Here is a 19,258-nt window from a genome sequence, read left to right as displayed (position 1 = left end):
AAAAAAAAAAAAAAAAAAAAAAAAAATCACATGCATTCCTATTCACCAAAAACAGACTTAAAGAGAGCCAAATCAAGAATGTACTGCCATTCACAATTGCCACAAAGCGAATAAAATAGCTAGGAATACAACTAACAAGGGATGTAAAGGACCTCTTCAAGGAGAACTACAAGCCACTGCTCAATGAAATAAGAGAGGACACAAACAGATGGAGAAACATTCCATGTTCATGATTAGGTAGAATCAATATCATGAAAATGGCCATACTGCCCAGTGTAATTTATGGATTTAATGCTATCCCCATCAAGCTACCAATGACCTTCTTCACAGAACTGGAAAAAACCACCTTAAACTTCATATGGAACCAAAAGAGAGCCCGCATAGCCAAGTCAATTCTAAGCAAAAAGAACAAAGGGGGAAACATCACACTACCAGACTTCAAACTATACTACAAGGTTACAGTCATCACGACAGCATGGTACTGGTACCAAAACAGAGATATAGACCAATGTAACAGAACAGAGGTCTCAGAGGCAACACAACGTATCTACAACCATCCAATCTTTGACAAACCAGACAAAAACAAGCAATGGGGAAAGGATTCCCTGCTTAATAAATGGTATTGTGAAAACTGGCTAGCCATGTGCAGAAAGCAGGAACTGGACCCCTTCCTGACACTTTACACTAAAATTAACTCCAGATGGATTAAAGACTTAAACATAAGACCTAACACTATAAAAGCCCTACAAGAAAATCTAGGCAAAACCATTCAGGACATACGCGTAGGCAAGGACTTCATGACCAAAACACCAAAAGCATTGGCAACAAAAGCCAAAATCGACAAATGGGAACTAATCAAACTCCACAGCTTCTGCACAGCAAAAGAAACAGTCATTAGAGTGAATCGGCAACCAACAGAATGGGAAAAAATTTTTGCAGTTTACCCATCTGACAACGGGCTGATATCCAGAATTTACAAAGACCTAAAACAGATTTAGCAGAAAAAGACAAGCCCATTCAAAAGTGGGCAAAGGATATGAACAGATACTTTACAAAAGAAGACGTACATGTTGCCAATAAACATATGAAAAAATGCTCATCATTACTGGTCATCAGAGAAATGCAAATCAAAACTACATTGAGATACTATCTCATGCCAGTTGGAATGGCGATCATTAAAAAATCTAGAGACAACAGATGCTGGAGAGGATGTGGAGAAATAGGAACACTTTTACACTGTTGGTTGGAGTGTAAACTAGTTCAACCATTGTGGAAGACAGTGTGGCGATTCCTCAAGGACCTAGAAATAGAAATTCCATTTGACCCAGCAATCCCATTACTGGATATATATCCAAAGGATTATAAATCGTTCTACTATAAGGACACATGCACACGAATGTTCATTGCAGCACTGTTTACAATAGCAAAGACCTGGAACCAACCCAAATGCCCGTTGATGGTAGACTGGACAGGGAAAATGTGGCACATATACACCATGGAATATTATGTAGCCATCAAAAATGATGAGTTCGTGTCCTTTGTAGGGACATGGATGAACCTGGAAAACATCATTCTGAGCAAACTGACAGAAGAGCAGATCAAACACCACATGTTCTCACTCATAGGCGGGTGTTGAACAGTGAGAACACATGGACACAGGGAGGGGAGCACTACACACTGGGGTCAGTTGAGGGGAAAAAGGGGAGGGACGGTGGGGGGTGTGGAGTTGGGGTGAGATAGCAAGGGGAGAGATGCCAGATGTAGGTGATGGGGAAGAAGGCAGCAAATCACATTGCCACGTGTGTACCTATGCAACAATCTTGCATGTTCTTCACATGTACCCCGAAACCTAAAATGCAATAAAATAAATAAATGGAAAAAACAAAAACAAAAAGAAAGTGGAAAGAAACATTTTAGGATATGTTTCAATATCCTTTTTGTTTGTACATTATACAAGTTGAAGACAAAATACATTTTAAACAGTTTTTCTTGTAGTTAATGTTCTTTTAGCCATAAAATATTAACATTAATTTATAAAATTTATAGTTCGTAGTGTAGAAAATGCAGTCAGATGTTTATGTTTATGGAAAAATGTATATTGTAGCAAATAATAAAACAGTAAATGAGGAATCTGTATGGAAATAAAATGTGAAACTTAATATTAGTCAAAAGAGCATTGATCTTTCAGTGATGTGAAATAAATACTGTATATTTAAATATCTTTTGACCTACAGTCAAGTTTTTCAAAAGAATTTGGGAAGTGGTAAAAGACTTTGGTACTTATTTAGTGTGCAGCTGTTGTACAGCAAATTGAAAGTGAAGTATTTTATCCTGTCCTTATTAAAACTTTATCTGTAAAAACACTGATTTTTGTTTCTTTCTTTCTTTGTTTTAGATATTTGGTTTCCAGGCAGGACTGACGTCTTTGGATTGCAGTGGATCTTACTGCTTACCTGTACCGATTATTCCCTCTTTCAGCACTGCTCTTTATGGTAAACTTCTGAAACTCCCCACATGCTGGTAAGTCTTACATGTTAAAATGTGACTCATGTTAATTTCTGTTTTTTATGAGGGAAAACAACCCAAATATGTCTGTCTTATGCCCACGTTAGTTTTATACAAAACTTTAGAAAAAATATCTGAACTTGTGCTTTTACTGAGACACTAAAAATCTTTTTTAAATTTCTGAAATCTGTTAGTTCATAGTGTCTTTTGGGACAATAATAACTGTTATTAGGGTAGTAACTTAATTCATGTTGTATATATATAAAATACTTCAGATTATAATAGGAACTGTAAGAGCAACTGCCTTTTTTTTCAAGATGGTATAAAGATTTTAAAAAGGTATAAATTAATATCAAGGTCAAAGTATTTATTAAGTAGTAATTTCATATATATTCATAGTCACTTAACAAAGTATACTCATTATATAGAGTTAGAATGTATTTATATATCTAGTAGCTATATTTTGTAAGAAATTGATTGTAGCTCACTATTTTCATTCAGGATTGAGTTGCCATATTTGATGGTCACATTTTCTTAAATTCAAAGAGATTTACAGAAAGAAAGCCAGTAATTATCAATTACAAATTTTTAGTTTAAAGGAATGCTTTTAATGTATTGTTTAAATATATAAAATAATGTTTAAATATATGAAATTAATTTTTAGTGAGCCAACTTTCCAATTTAAAATGTGAATTATTTTCATTATTTAGAATATGTCTTTTGTATTCTCATTGGTAAGCTTATTTTTGCAAGATAGTTTTTCTATTAGTTTTTTTACTAAAAGTGACATAACTTTTAGAAAATTAGCATTAATTTCTTTCTTTCTTTTTTTTTTTTGAGGCAGAGTCTTGCTCTGTCTCCAGGCGCCAGGCTGGAGTGCAGTGGCGCCATCTTCAGTCACTGCAACCTCTGCCTCCTGGGTTCAAGCAATTCTCCTGCTTCAGACTCCCTAGTAGCTGGGACTGCCAACTCATGCCACCATGCCCAGCTAATTTTTGTATTTTAGTGGAGATGGGGTTTCACTATGTTGGCCAGGATGGTCTTGATCTCTTGACCTTGTGATCCATCCACCTCAGCCTCCCAAAATGCTCAGATTACAGACGTGAGCCACTGTGCCCAGCTAATTTCTTGACTAAAATACTTCAGTTGCTAACAATTTGTTTCTTTAATAATACATAACTTTTAAAATGAAATTAGTAAAATAATTGCTGACATTTTCAAGAAAATTTGACTGCTGATACAGAAAAAATTTTAAAAAGTTGTAGTTACCAATTCCTTTATAAAATGAAATGATTATTAAATTATTATTCTTAATTTCTAATGATAAATTTTATTTTGTCCTTACTCCTCCATATGTTGTTTATTATGCTACATAGAGATGGATTTAACTTTTTGTTAGCATACATGGTATGTTGCATTTGAGCCAACTTTCATGTTCTAATCTATTAAGAAATAAACTGGAATATGTCACAGTTGATATGGTGATATCAATTTTAATAGGTATTTATCAACTATTATCTCCGTTATATGCTGGTTAAATTACCATTTATAGGACTAAAATAGTTTTATTGTAAACAGTGCAATTTACTGTAGAAAATTCTTAATTTCTTTAAAAAAGTCCACATTTTTCAAAATGATTATCTTCTTTATATAAAATGAATATTTAAATAAGTAAGGCTTATTTTAAGGATACTTAGGGGTTATTATGAATATTGTCAAATGTTACTTAAAATATGCCTGCAGACATCTAGAAATAATATTCCAGTTAAATACTGAAAGTATGAGATCACAGAATGCCAATAGTTTTTGGATGTGTTTTGCTTTTTTGTAGTTAAGACTACTGCTGTGCTATTTTAGTGATATTTTTGCTGTGCTTTATGGAAGTATGTTGATTTGAAATGGTTTCTTGAAGTCGTTTTCCTTAATAAATGTAAAAAACATGTTTAATGAATCTGCTAATAACTCTAACTTGAAAATAAAAAAACAAAACTTAATAAATTGAGATACTGATTAGTTTTAGTGCAATTTGAAGTCAATGAAATACTGCTTAAAGCAGTATGTCCTACAAGTTTAAAGAAAGCAGACAGTTTCCCTGGGACATCAGAGATAGCTGATGAGATGAGGCCTTGTTAGAATTGGATATTAATGGATGAGACAGATATCCATATATCTATCACTGCATACAGTAGGGGAAGAATTTGGAAAGTTACTCTAGCTTAGACTTGTCCATAAGCGAGGATACCTAAGCATTTTAATATGAACACTTAAAAATAGTTAAACCAGTTAATCAAATATTCATTAGTCCCATTTCTTTATGTTCAGATTTGTTAAAGTCTAACCAAAATACAGTCTCAAATTCACTTTGTCCTATAATTGAGGGTTCAAAATTGAGGGATATATGCAATATATTTTGGAAGTTTGGAGTATAGAAATATTGGCTTAGAAAGTGATGGAGAACATGGAGGGGTAACTTTTAAGCAGGCTATTGAAGAATGGGTATAATCTGAGAGAGTATACTGTACTATTTTATATAGTACTAGGTACCTAGTTTAATAAAGTTTTCATAACAGCTCTGTGAGGTAAGATGATATTCTCTCTTATAAACTCTCCCTGAATTTCAGAGGTTAAAGAAGTTGTCCAAAGTCACACACTGGCCTCACAGGATTTTCATGGTGGATTGTCTGATTTGAACATCTTTGATTGTTTTATTACTTGAAGGAGTGAAGGGGACATATATTATCTTTTGTTAATCAGTTTTGAAGGCCCTGTATGCTGCTGGCCTGTAGTTAAAGTAAATTTCCATGGATTGATATGCTAGCTAATAAATCTGGACTCTTGCTAGTGTTAGTTAATAGTATGTAGATATTATTGTAATGCTGATCTTAAAATTGTGTATATTAGCATTAGGTGGAATCTTAGAAATTACCCCAGTTACTGAGTCTTTATGACATACTTTTGGTTTATTGTCATCTGTCTAAGGCTTGAACATTTTATTTTATTCAAGGATGTTAGCTACTTTGTGAGCCAGCCATAATTGGGCAGCTCAAAATTTCTTTTTTTTATTTAATCAAAGTCTACTTTTATATGAGAAGTTTATACTTGGATTTCTGCCTCACAATAATGTTTATTCTCTAATTATTATATATATCATGAGGCATTTTTATTCTCAGAGAAATGTGCGAAAACACCTATTTCTTTTTAAGATTGAGGGACTTCTAAGTTCCCATTTTTTACTTAGCACAGGGCCAAATGTTGATTTTTAACTAGCAAAGTTATTGAACAGATTATCTGTAGGAGAAAAATGCTTTTGTGGAATCTTTGAGTTCAGTGTTAATTAGAAGATATGGGACTTGGTGCTGGTAGGCTGGTGATACTGGTATTGTATCTGAAGGTTAGGTGAGGCAGATACTGGTCCTTTTGCCTCCCTGAAACTGAAAACTGAAGGGATCATTTGCCCGGGCTGAGAATGACACCAGAGTAAATTCTTTCTGTTTTAATAGATCCTGGGACCTTCAAGTCTAAAAAAAAAATGTCAGTAGTACTTATGAGCAAACATAGAAAATAAGTAACCTTTTAGGACTTATAATAATGTTTATTCGACTGCCCTATTCTTAATAATAACACAGTTTGAGGCTTCAAGAAGCTATACTTGGGTGTTTTTAATGAACCTGGAGATAGATTTTCCTTCCAAAAGTGTGTTCATCAGTCTGCTTTTGTGATTAACATTCTCTTTAACTAAATACCTAAAAATAAAAAGACTTAAATGGGATGGTAATTCTCTTATCTCCACTGATTCATGTTAGACCAATTTTTCAGCTTTAGTTCTGGCATCTAAGATGTGCTTCTATGGAATGTTTTGAATAAAAAGAAACATTGACATCTATTACAATCTTTTCATTTCAAAGATGATAAAACTGAGTCCCAGAGAGGTCAAATTTCTTGCCTAAGAACACACAGTTAATTAATATCAGTGCCTCAGTTTGATCCTTTCTTGATACAAGACTCTATCAACTGTACCATTTTGCTTAAAACAATTACTATTAATATTTCAAAAAGTAACTGTTTTAGAATGTAAAATTCAATAGCATTAAGTACATTCACATTGTTGTGCAATAGTACCACCATTCTACTTTCTGTCTGTATAAATTTGACTATTCTAGGTACCTCATTTAAATGGAATAATTCAATATTTGTCATTTGTGTCTGGCTCATTTCACTTAGCATAATATTTTCAAGATTAATCCATATTGTAGCATGTCTCAGAATTTTCTTATTTATTTAGTCATTCACTTCTGAGATTGAATTTATTTATCCATTTTATGTATATGTCACATTTTGTTTATCCATTTATCCATTAATGAACACTTCTTACCTTTTAGCTATTATGAATGATGCTGCTAAGAACCTGCATTTACAAATATCTGTTTGAGTCTCTGCTTTCAGTTATTTTGAGTATATACCTAGAAGTGGAATTGTTGTATAATATGGTAATTCTATGTTTAAGTTTATGAGAGCTGCTGTACTGATTTCCACACCATTTTACACCCCAACAGTGATGCAAAAAGGTTTCAATTTCTCCATATTCTCATCAACACTTACTATTTTCTGTTTGTTGATAATAGCCATCCTAACAAAAATTGAGATGGTATCTCATTGTGGTTTTAATTTGCATTTTCCTAATCATTAGGGATGTTGATCATCTTTTCATTTGCTTATTGGTCATTTGCATGTCTTCGGGGAAATACCTATTTAAGCCCTTTGCTCATTTTTAAATTAGTTTTTTTCTTTGAGTTGTAGAATTTATTTATATGTTCTCTAAATTAATCCCTTATCAGATATATGATTTGCAAGTATTTTCTTCCACTGTATGAAACCACATTGCAGGCACCTGGTTGGAGATGTATTAATAAACAAAATAGGCAAGTTATTTCCCCTCATGGCAGTAGAGAATAAACATTTTCTTAAATAAGGGAATTTTAAGGAGAGAAAAATTACTCCATGTAGATTGTCTTCTAAAACTGAATCATAAAATTGTCCTTTTTGCTGAACTGAGCGTTGGAAGGAAGTGTTTAAACAGTTCTTGATAACATAATACTTTTGGATTGTTTAATGTTTTTCTATTATTATTTTTTACATTGTAGTGAATGCAGCATTTTAACTTTTTCTTAATGATTCATGTTTGGACTGAAAACCATTGAATTAGGAGTAAACAGTGATAGGAATTGAAATGTAGATTCCTGCAGATAAATGAAAAAACCCATTGAATAAATTAAATATATTTTTTATTTACCAGCTCTGAAAACATTCTTCACTTATGGTTGAATGATGTTGCAGGGTGCATTTGATGATTCGAGACTTAATGCAAACTTTTCTAAAAATGTGATATCTCACCAGGTATTTTAACATGTGCAGTTTGAACAACATCAGCTTGAACCATGTGGGTTCCATTTCTTTCAATAACTGTATTGGAAAATTTTTTTGAGATTTGCAACAATTTGAAAAAACTTTGCACATGAACCATGTAGCCTAGAAATATCAAAAAATGAAGAAAAAGGTATGTCATGAATGAATACAAATTATGTAGATTTTGGTATATTTTATTATTTACTACCACACAATATACATAAATTTATTATGAAAAGTTAAAATTTGGCCGAATGGTGCTTACACCTATAATTCCAGCACTTTGGGAGGCCAAGGTGGGAGGATTCCTTGAGCCTAAGAGTTTCAGACCCCACCTCTAGAAAAGAAAGAGATAACCAGACATGGTGTCATGTGCCTGTAGTCTCAGCTACTTTCGAGGCTGAGTGGGAGGATCACTTGAGCTCAGGAGGTTGAGGCTGCAGTGAGCCATGATCAGGCCAGTGCACTCCAGCCTGGGTGAGAGAATGAGACCCTGACTGTCTCAAACCTAAAAACCAAAAAGGTAAAATTTGTTAAAGCTTATGTACACAAAGGCTTAGGGACCCACACATGGCAACATTCATAGCTGAGATAAATGTAAACAAACATAAAGATGCAGTATTAAATTATAACTGCATAAAGTTAACTGTAGTATATAGTATATTACTGTAATAATTTTGTAGCCACCTCCTATTGCTACTGCTGTGAGCTTTTGTGTTGTGAGTATCTGCTTAAAATGCTGTGTGATGCTAATCATCACCTTGTTAGCATTTCCTCTCTCCAGTATGACTGTGTATTGCAATAAAAAGTTCTCACATATTTGTCATTGGGCTTAGTGCAATACTGTAAAATACTGTAAACCTTTTTTTTTTTTTTTGTAAGACGGAGTCGTGGTCTGTTGCCCAGGCTGGAGTACAGTGGCACTGTTTCAGCTCACTGCAGCCTCTGTCTACTCTGAAGCGCTTTTTGTGCTTCAGCATCCTGAGCAGTTGGGGTTAAAGGTGCATGTGTCATCACGTCCAGCTAATTTTTGTATTTTTAGTAGGGACGAGGTTTCACCATGTTGGCTAGGCTGGTCTTGAACTCCTGGCCTCAAGTGATCTGCCTGCCGCAGCCTCCCAAAGTGCTGGGATTACAGCTGTGAGCCACTGCACCCAGCCCTGTAAACCTTGAATAACACCACAGGGTCCATACAGAGTGATGTTGGAAGTGGTTCCAAGAAGCAGAAAAAAGCCATGACATTACAAGACAAAGTTGAGTTACTTGATACATACTATAGATTGAGTTCTGCAGCTTCAGTTGTCTGCCCTTTCAAGAAAGATGAATTCAGCATAAGGACTATTGTAAAAAATATAACAGGAAATCTGTGAAACCATTGCTGCAGTTACACCGGCTAGCACAAACACTTTTCATTTTTTGCAAAATACCTTTTTATTTTGTGTTGAAAATGCAGCTTTTATGTGGGTGCAGGATTGTTATAAGAAAGGAATACTAGAGAATCTAATATGATTTGAATAAAAGTAAAGCCATTATGTGACAACTTAAAGCAAAAGGAAGATGAAGAATCTAAAGGTGAAGAATTTAATGCCAGCAAACGATGGTTTGATGATTTTAGAAAGAGGTCTGGCTAAAAAATTTCAAGAGAATAGAAGTACGTTCTGCTACCAAGAAACTCATCTTGGTCAGCAGACTTTCGAAAGTGCCAAAAGTTTCCTAGGTGCCATTAAGGATACTGTTGAAGAGAAAGGATATCTTCCTGAACAGATTTTTAGTGCAGATGCAAGTGCCCTATTCTGGAAAAAAAAAAAAAAATGCTGCAAAGGCCATTTATTAGTAAGGAGTGATGAGTGCTCATAGACCTGTACCAGGTGATAAAAAGTAGGAGAAGCAGTACCAGAAAAAAAATTGACATTAGACAGTCTGGCAGAAGGCTTCCGATTATTCAAGATTGCTTTTGACTTTTTTTTAATGACATGGACCCTCCTATGATAGAGGCACTGTATTATTTGAAATAAATTTCTTGGAAATGCTGACCAATCTTTGTATATGTTAATGGTCCTGCCAATTTCTGTTTTTCCTTATGTTTTGGTTCTGATTTGATCATGTGTTTAAATAAATGACTAATCAAAAACTATGTACATTTATAGTTTTGAAAATCTGGCCCATGTATATGAAATTAAAAAGATATAAAAAGGATAATTATGGGTAAATAGTGTGTATCTTTATATCAGTTAGATTTTTTCTTTCTTTTTTCTCTTTGAAAGGGCACGAAGAGCATTTGACATATGTTAACAAGCAAGAGGGTGTTGGTCCAATGAGAACAGAAAGTTTCCTTTGATTGTGATTTTGGAAAATTTGATATTTTCCATATGGAATTTTATGGTCAGTTGGGTATGAAGTTGTATAGGCAAATGTGATCCATTTCTAATACCCTAGTTTAAAGTTTTAAACTTAGTAAAATAGTTTAGTTGTGTCCAAATAAGCATTTACAGCTCATTCTTAGTTTATTGCTTTTAAATTTGATTTTTGGTTATTGGAGAATATTTCTACATGACCTATTTCTATATGAGATAATTATATTGACTTTTCCTCAGTATTTGGTTTTGTCTATGTACAGCAGTGGGAAAATATTATCCTGTGACAACATTGTATTCTAGTGACAGCATTTAAAAAAATATATCTATGTTTCATTATTTTTGTGAGGGATAGTGAAGGTCAGTAGTATTTTGTGAGTTCAAAAGAACTCTAAGCTGTTAATGTATTTTTTAAAAGGGAAATAGCTTGGTTAGTAATTATTAAATTTAACCTGGGTTTTCTTTTTATGACTATCTTTAAAATTTTTAACTGTTTTAATGATTTAATTTCTTTTTAATATATTAACTTGAAATGTGAGAACAAATAATCATTGGAGCCTCCGATATTCAAAAGATCAGATAGTTCTTAGGTTAGTGGCAGAAGAAATTTTCTAATAATAGCATCATAATCCCCTTGGATAGCATTTTATACTTAACTGAGTTTCACTGTATACAGGAAGTTTTTTGAAACCCACAACCAACCTTTGAAATAAACAGGTTAGGTATTCTTATTTCTATTTTATAGATGCGGAAATGGAGGATTAGGGAAGGTGATATGGTAGACCTAGAGAGATAAAATCACTTGCATTGGACATCTTTTATTATTTTATTTTATTTTATTTTTCTATTTTTTGAGACAGAGTCTTGCTCTGTCACCCAGGCTGGAGTGCAGTGGCACAATCTCAGCTTACTGCAACCTTCATCTCCTGAATTAAAGTGCTTCTCCTACCTCAGCATCCTGAGTAGCTGTGATTACAGGTGTGTGTCATGATGCCTGGCTAATTTTTGTATTTTCAAACTCCTGACCTCAAGTGATCCACCTGCCGTGGCCTCCCAAAGTGCAGAGATTACAGGTGTGAGCCACTGTGCCCAGCCTAGATATCTTTTAATTAGTTGATGTTGGAACTGTTAATAGCATGTTGGTTAATAGCTATTAATAGCAGGTTCTGGATAAGAGCTTTGTATTTTTCAGTATGACTTATAACTTAAAAAATACTTCTGGCTTCTTAGAAGAGTCTGTTAATACTTAGTGTTGTTCAGATTTCAGCTGACTAATGAGTCATTTATTCATTAAACAATTTTTTTGGTGCCTATCACGTGAAACTGTTGTGTCGTAGGCCTCTGGAATGCCAATTGGAATAACCCTGGTCTTTGTGTTTCTTTTCTTGACACTTTAAGAATTAGGACAGGTGTTCTTAAACAGTCCTAACTCACACATCTGCAGCCAAGTTTGTTTGTTGGCTTGTCTTTGGAAGATCTAATTATGACCTTCTCTTTGCTAGAATACTTTGCATCTCACAGCTTATATGGTAAAGTTTAAAAGCTTTAAAATATTCTTTGATGCCCTCTATGGTCTGGCCTCTGCTTGGCTGTACGTACTCATCTGAAATATCCTCCTGTCTGTCCCCTCCTTCTTGCTTTTAAAAAATTTCTCTCCTTTTACCCAATTGTTCACCATATTGTTTTACTATTCTATATTCTAAATAAATCTAACTCACTCCAGATGCTAGCCCAATTGATACTTTTTCTGACTAGATCGTATCCCCCTAAAATATGCTTTAAAATATGAGATAATGTTCTTGTTTTTCATCGTACTTTTCATAGAGGTGATTTTACATTGGTTGGTGTGATTATTTAATAGCCTTTCCTACTCATTTTATTTTATGCTCCATGAGAATTGTCTCTTTTTCGGTAAGGCACATTTATCTTCAGAACCTTGCATCTGTTGTAGACATGGGTAAACATTTGTTGGTATGCATCTGGCTGTTTCTTTAACAGTTTCAATTTTTTTTCTTTCTGATTTATGAGGTTTTAGATTGTGTCCTTTTTTGACAATCAAGTTCTGTCTCCTATTAGTTTACATTATACATGTAAGACATGCTCTTGGCCAAAGTGAAAGTCAAATTTACTAAATCAAACTAAAATTTTAGTGACTTTTCCTATTCAGAATTCTCAAGGTAATATTTGAAAGTTACTAGTTACATATATAAAATATATTGTATAAAAACACTTTATCTCTTTTTTCCATTAAGCATTCTTATTTTAAGTAGATGAATTAATTGTCTGTTTTAAATTAACTTGTCTAGAAGATGAGATCATGTAGAGGCATCTTACTTCTTTCATATTTTGTTTGTTTGCTACCACACATCAGTTAACCATTACAGTATTTATTTACTAAGCTGCTCCATGTTCTTTAGTACTAGCACTACCTTTTGGCTCATACAGAGCAAGTCTAGAATATAGGCTGTTTCCTCCAGAGACTTACAACTCATACAACTCATTTATAAATATTTATTGGGTCCATGGTATAATGCCACTTATCATTCTACATGCTGGAAATGCAGTGGTAAACAAAATAGACTTTGTCTCTGTTGTCATGGAGCTCTTTTTCTGAAGAGGCAGAGCCAACACTTCACTAAGAAAAATATATGAATTTCAGATAATGATAAGTGATAAGAAAAATTACAGCCAATGGGATAGAAGATGAGTAGGTGTGGGGACTTTATTTGCCTAACATGGACAAGGAAGGTGGATGTGACTTTTGACTCCAACCTAAATGACCAGACTATGGCAGCCACACAATGATTTTGGGAAATTGTGTTGCAGGTGTTGGGAATAGCTGGTAAAGGCCTTGAGGTAGAAATAGACATGGTTTGACTGAAGGACAGATAGAAGTCATGTATGACTGCACATAGTAAAGGGAGATAGATAAGAGTTTAAATTGGAGAGGTGGTCTGTTCACAAATAAAAGCAACATAAGTGAGTATAATCTGAGAAATTTTTAGCCTTAATAGTAGAGAAATAAAAATTTAAACAATGTAGAGTTAACTATCTTTTGTATATAATATTATACTGTTAAATGAATATAATATTCATAATATTAAGGATTGTGAAACCAGTGGTGGAAATTTAACATAACAGAGGCTTACAGCTTTTCTGCCTTGCAGTTTGACTCTATCCATCAAAATCTTTAAACATGAATATCTTTCATTCAGCATGTTCATTTTTAGGAGTTTGTCCTTAGACATAATTAAGCAAATGAAAAATAGTTATGATAAAGTGGAAAACTGTGAATACCCAACAATGAAAATCAGGTTGTATAAACTATATTACACTCATACCAGTTAGTAATACGTAGAATAGTCATTAAAATTGTGTTGTAGAAATGTATTTATTGATATAGAAAGATTTTCTTGATAAATATTGAGTGAAAAAAGGTCACAGAACAGAAGATACAGAATTACTCTATTAATGTTAACAAAAAATATGCTTGCACAGATAAAAAGGCTGGGCTATTGCTAAATTGTTTGTGATGGTGTTATGTGGGTGGTAGGTAACACGTGGTTTATGTATTATAGTGGTTAGGAGCATGGGGCTCAGAACTGGATTGCTTGCATCTGATTATAGTCTCCTTCATTTTCTAGCCTTGTGGCTGAGAAAGTCTTTGTGCCTGAGTTTCTTCATTTGTAAAAGAGGACAATTCAGAATTCTTACCTTTGGGTTATTTTGAGGTTTAAATGAGTTAACAAATATAAGCTGCTTTAAATAGTGCCCGACACATAATAAGTTCTTTATGCATGTTAGCTGTGATCATTGGTACCACATATTTACTTTTCTCTGACTTTTTTCAGTGACCACACATTTTTTATAAAATTGATGGGTCACCTTTCTCTCAAAGATTGAATAAATTTTATTTGACATGCCAAAAAAGGAAGAGGGTGTTTTTAATCAAATGTATTAATATAGTGGGTATTGATTAATAAATTTATAGACTTCTATAAAGCAGTTAAGAAAATAAACTGAGCAACAGACTGCGTAAAAATATGCGGAAAACATCTGAAAAAATTTTTATATACAGAATATATGAAAATCTCCTACAGCTTAATAAGAAAAAGACAATCAATTAAAAAATGAGCCAAAGACGTGAACAGACATTTCACAAAGGAAGAGTCACCAAACACATAAAAAAAGAACCCAACAACTAGTCATAAGGGAATTGCAGATCAACACGACATTGAGAATGATCATAACAGCTTTATTCAAAATAATGCCAAACTGAAATAACCCTGGAGACTAAATAAACAAATTGTGGTATATTTATACAACAAAATACAATGCATAAACAAAAAACAATGAATTACTGATAAATACAGTTGTGTTTCCTGGGTGAAAGGAACTGGGTACAACAGAAACATACGATATAATTCTATTTATATGAATTTCTGGAACAGGCAAAATCAATCTGTAGTGAAAAAACATCCAAATTGCCTTTGGGAGAATGAAGGAGGAAGGATTGATTGGGAAGAACACAGGGAATTTTCTTGGGAGATGGTGATTACAGTATCTTGTTGGGATGTGGGTTACAACACAGGTATGAGTATTTGTCAAGTTTCATCAAATTCTACAGTTAATATCTTTCTATTTACTATTTGTAAATTTAACCTAAAGAAAAAAGGAATTAAAATTGAAATCTAGTTTGCTTTTTTTGCAGTGGAAGGAGTTACCAACTAATAATGTAAGTTAAGTAATTTTTAAAGCACTTTCTGTGTATTCTAGTCTTGACTAAATAAGTAGTTTTATTCATAATGTTACCCAGAATTCTCACCTGTGGAGAAGGAGTTATAAATATGTTAAAGAGAAAGTCTATATGTATGTATATATGTATATATGTATGTGTGTGTGTATGTATGTATCTATATCTATCTATCTATCTATCTATCTATCTATCTATCTATCTATTTTGTTGTTGTTGTGCCTCAGGTTCTGGGGTACATGTGGAGATCACGCAGGATTGTTGCATAGGTACATACGTGACAAGGTGGTTTTCTGTCTCCATCCCCCCGTCACTTACATCTGGCATTACTCCCCATGTTGCCCCTCCCCAACCTCCCCAAATCCCTACTGTCCCTCCCTTGCCCCCCCCAAAACCCCAGTGTGTGATGCTCCCCTCCCTGTGACCAGGTGTTCTCATTGTTCAACAGTGTCCTATGAGTGAGAACATGCTGTGTTTGATTTTCCGTTCTTGTGTCAGTTTGCTGAGAATGATGGTTTCCAGATTCATCCATGTCCCTACAAGGGACACAAACTCATCACTTTTATGGCTGCATAGTATTCCATGGTGTATACGTGTCACATTTTCCTTGTCCAGTCTATCGTTGATGGGCATTTGGGTTGGCTCCAGGTCTTTTCTATTGTAAACAGTGCCTCAGTGAACATACGTGTGCATGTGTCTTTATAATAGAATGATTTATAATCCTTTGGATATATACCCAGTAATGGGATTGCTGGGTCAAATGGAATTTCTGTTTCTAGCTCCTTGAGGAAGCGCCACACTGTCTTCCACAATGGTTGAACTAGTTTACGCTCCCGCCAACAGTGTAAAAGTGTTCCTCTTTCTCCACATCCTCTCCAGCATCTGTTGTCTCTAGATTTTTTAATGATCGCCATTCTAACTGGCATGAGGTGCTATCTAAATGTGCTTGTGATTTGCATTTCTCTCATAATCAGTGATGATGAGCATTTTTTCATATGTTTGTTGGACTCATATATGTCTTCTTTTGAAAAGTGTCTGTTCATATCCTTCTCCCACTTTTGGATGTGTTTGTTTGTTTTTTTCTTGTAAATCTGTTATAGTATCAAAGGATAGCAGCCCTTTGTCAGATGGGTAGATTGCAAAAATTTTCCCCCGATCTGTTGGTTGCGGATTCACTCTAATGATTGTTTCTTTTGCTGCACAGAAGCTCTGGAGTTTAACTAGGTCCCATGTGTCTCTTTCGGCTTTTTTTGCCAATGCTTTTGGTGTTTTAGTCATGAAGCCCATGCCTATGTCCTGAATGGTTTTGCCTAGGTTTTCTTCTAGGGTTTTTATGGTGTTAGGTCTTATGTTCGAGTCTTTAATCCATCTGGAGTTAATTTTAGTGTAAGGTGTCAGGAAGGGGTCCAGTTTCAACTCTCTGAACGCTGCTAACCAGTTTTCCCAACACCATTTACTAAACAGGGAATCATTTCCCCATTGCTTGTTTTTGTCAGGTTTGTCAAAGATCAGATGGTTGTAGATGTGTGGCGTTGCCTCCGAGACCTCTGTTGTGTTCCATTGGTCTATATCTCTGTTTTGGTACCAGTACCATGCTGTTTTGATTACTGTAGCCTTCTAGTATAGTTTGAAGTCCGGTAGTGTGATGCCTCCAGCTTTGTTCTTTTTGCTTAGGATTGTCTTGGCTATGTGGGCTCTCCTTTGGCTCCATATAAAGTTTAAAGTGGTTTTTCCCAGTTCTGTGAAGAGGGTCAAAGGTACCTCGATGCGGATAGCATTGAATCTATAAATTACTTTGGGCAGTATGGCCATTTTCACAATATTGATTCTTCCTAACCATGAGCATGGAACCATCTGTTTGTGTCCTCTTTTATTTCCTTAAGCAGTGGTTTGTAGAACTCCTTGAAGAGGTCCTTTACATCCTTTGTTAGTCGTATTCTTAGGTATTTTATTCTCTTTGTAGCAATTGTGAATGGGAGTTCACTCTTGATTTGGCTCTCTCTTAGTCTGTTATTGGTGTATAGATATGCTTGTGATTTCTGCACACTGATTTTGTATCCTAAGACTTTGCTGAAGTTGCTTATCAGTTTAAGGAGATTTTGGGCTGAGACGATGGGGTCTTCTAAATATACAATCATGTCATCTGCAGATAGAGACAATTTGACTTCCTCCTTTCCTAATTGAATACCTTTATTTAATTGTTTTTTCTTGCCTGATTGCTCTGGCTAGAACTTCCAATACTATATTGAATAGGAGTGGTGAGAGAGGGCATCCTTGTCTAGTGCCAGATTTCAAAGGAAATGCTTTCAGTTTTTGCCCATTCAGTATGATATTGGCTGTGGGTTTGTCATAAATAGCTTTATTTTGAGAAACGTTCGTCGATACCTAGTTTATTGAGAGTTTTTAGCATAAAGGGCTATTGAATATTGTCAAAGGCCTTCTGCACATTTATGGAGGTAATCATGTGGTTTTTGTCTTTGGTTCTGTTTATGTGGTGGATTGCATTTATAGAATTGCATATGTTGAACCAGTCTTGCATCCCTGGGCTGAAGCCTACTTGATCGTAATGGATAAGTTTTTTGATGTGCTTTTGCAATCAGTTTGCCAGTATTTTATTGATGATTTTTGCATTGGTGTTCATCATGAATATTAGCCTGAAGCTTTCTTTTTTTGTTGAGTCTCTGCCGGGTTTTGGTATCAGGATGATGTTGGTCTCATTAAATGATTTGGGAAGGATTCCCTCTTTTTGGATTGTCTGGAATAGTTTCAGAAGGAGTGGCATCAGCTCCTCTTTGTATGTCTGGTAGGATTCAGCTCTGAACCTGTCTAGACATGGACTTTTTTTGGAAGTAGGCTACTAATTGCTGCCTCAACTTCAGCCCTTGTTATTAGTCTATTCAGGGTTTCAACTTCTTGGTTTAGGCTTGGGAGGGGGCAAGTGTCCAGGAATTTATCCATTTCTTCCAGGTTTACTGGTTTATTTGCATAGATAGAGCTGTTTGTAGTAATCGCTGATGATAGTTTCTACTTCTGTGGGATCGGTGGTGATAGCCCCTTTATCGTTTTTTATTGCATCTATTTGATTCTTCTCTCTTTTCTTTTTTATTAATCTGGCTGGCAGTCTATTTTGTTGATCTTTTCTAAAAACCAGCTCCTGGATTTAATGATTTTTTGAAAGGTTTTTGTGTCTCAATCTCCTTCACGTCTGCTCTGATCTTAGTCATTTCTTGTCTTCTGCTGGCTTTTGAGTTTTTTTGATCTTGCTCCTACAGCTCTTTCAATTTTGACGATAGGGTATCGATTTTAGATCTTTCCTAGCTTCTCATGTGGGCATTTATTGCTATAAATTTCTCTCTAGATACTGCTTTAAGTGTGTCCCAGAGTTTCTGGTACGTTCTGTCTTTGTTCTCATTGGTTTCGAAGAACATCTTTATTTTTGCCTTCATTTCATTGTTTATCCAGTCAACATTCAAGAGCCAGTTGTTCAGTTTCCATGAAGTTGTGAGGTTCTGAGTTAGTTTGTTAATCCTGACTTCTAATTTGACTGCACTGTGGTCTGAGAGACTGTTTGTTATGATTTCCGTTCTTTTGCATTTGCTGAGGAGTGATTTACTTCCAACTGTGTGGTCAATTTTAGAGTAGGTGTGATGTGGTGCTGAGAAGAACGTATGTTCTGTGGATTTGGGGTGGAGACTTCTGTAGATGTCTGTTAGGTCCACTTGGTCCGGATCTGAGTTCAAGTCCTGGATATCCTTGTTAATCCTCTGTCTCGTTGATCTGTTTAATATTGACAGTGGAGGGTTAAAGTCTCCCACTATTATTGTGTGGGAGTTTAAGTCTCTTTGTAGGTTGTTAAGAACTTGCTGTATGTATCTGGGTGCTCCTGTATTGGGTGCGTATATATTTAGGATCGTTAGCTCTTCTTGATGCATTGATCCTTTTACCATTATGTAATGCCCTTCTTTGTCTCTTTTGATCTTTGTTGGTTTAAGGTCTATTTTATCAGAGACTAGGATTGCAACTCCTGCTTTTTTGTTTTTTCTTTCTTTTTTTGTTCTCCGTTTGTTTGGTAAATCTTCCTCCATCCCTTTATTTTGAGCCTATGTGTTTCCTTGCATGTGAGATGGGTTTCCTGGATACAGCACACCGATGGGCCTTGACATTTTATCTAATTTTCCAGTTTGTGTCGTTTGATTGGGGCATTTAGTCCATTTACATTTAAGGTTAATGTTGCTATGTGTGA

General features: G+C 34.8%; 1 protein-coding gene across 1 annotated transcript in view; it reads left to right on the top strand.

Annotated features, from left to right (window-relative positions):
• The window catches only part of VPS13B (vacuolar protein sorting 13 homolog B), an 823,218-nt gene that overhangs the window by 139,123 nt on the left and 664,837 nt on the right, over positions 1-19,258 (top strand). Inside the window, exon 16 of the mRNA XM_032247702.1 lies at positions 2,396-2,520. Within this exon, the coding sequence (XP_032103593.1) occupies positions 2,396-2,520 (125 nt within the window). The remainder of the gene's footprint in view (positions 1-2,395; positions 2,521-19,258) is intronic.

The sequence above is a fragment of the Sapajus apella genome, unplaced genomic scaffold (assembly GCF_009761245.1).
Source record: "Sapajus apella isolate SASKATOON/1434 unplaced genomic scaffold, GSC_monkey_1.0 scaffold3, whole genome shotgun sequence".
Classification (NCBI taxonomy): Eukaryota; Metazoa; Chordata; class Mammalia; order Primates; family Cebidae; genus Sapajus; species Sapajus apella.
The sequence above is the reverse complement of the archived record's forward strand: the minus strand, read 5'-3'. Positions and strand labels throughout refer to the sequence as shown.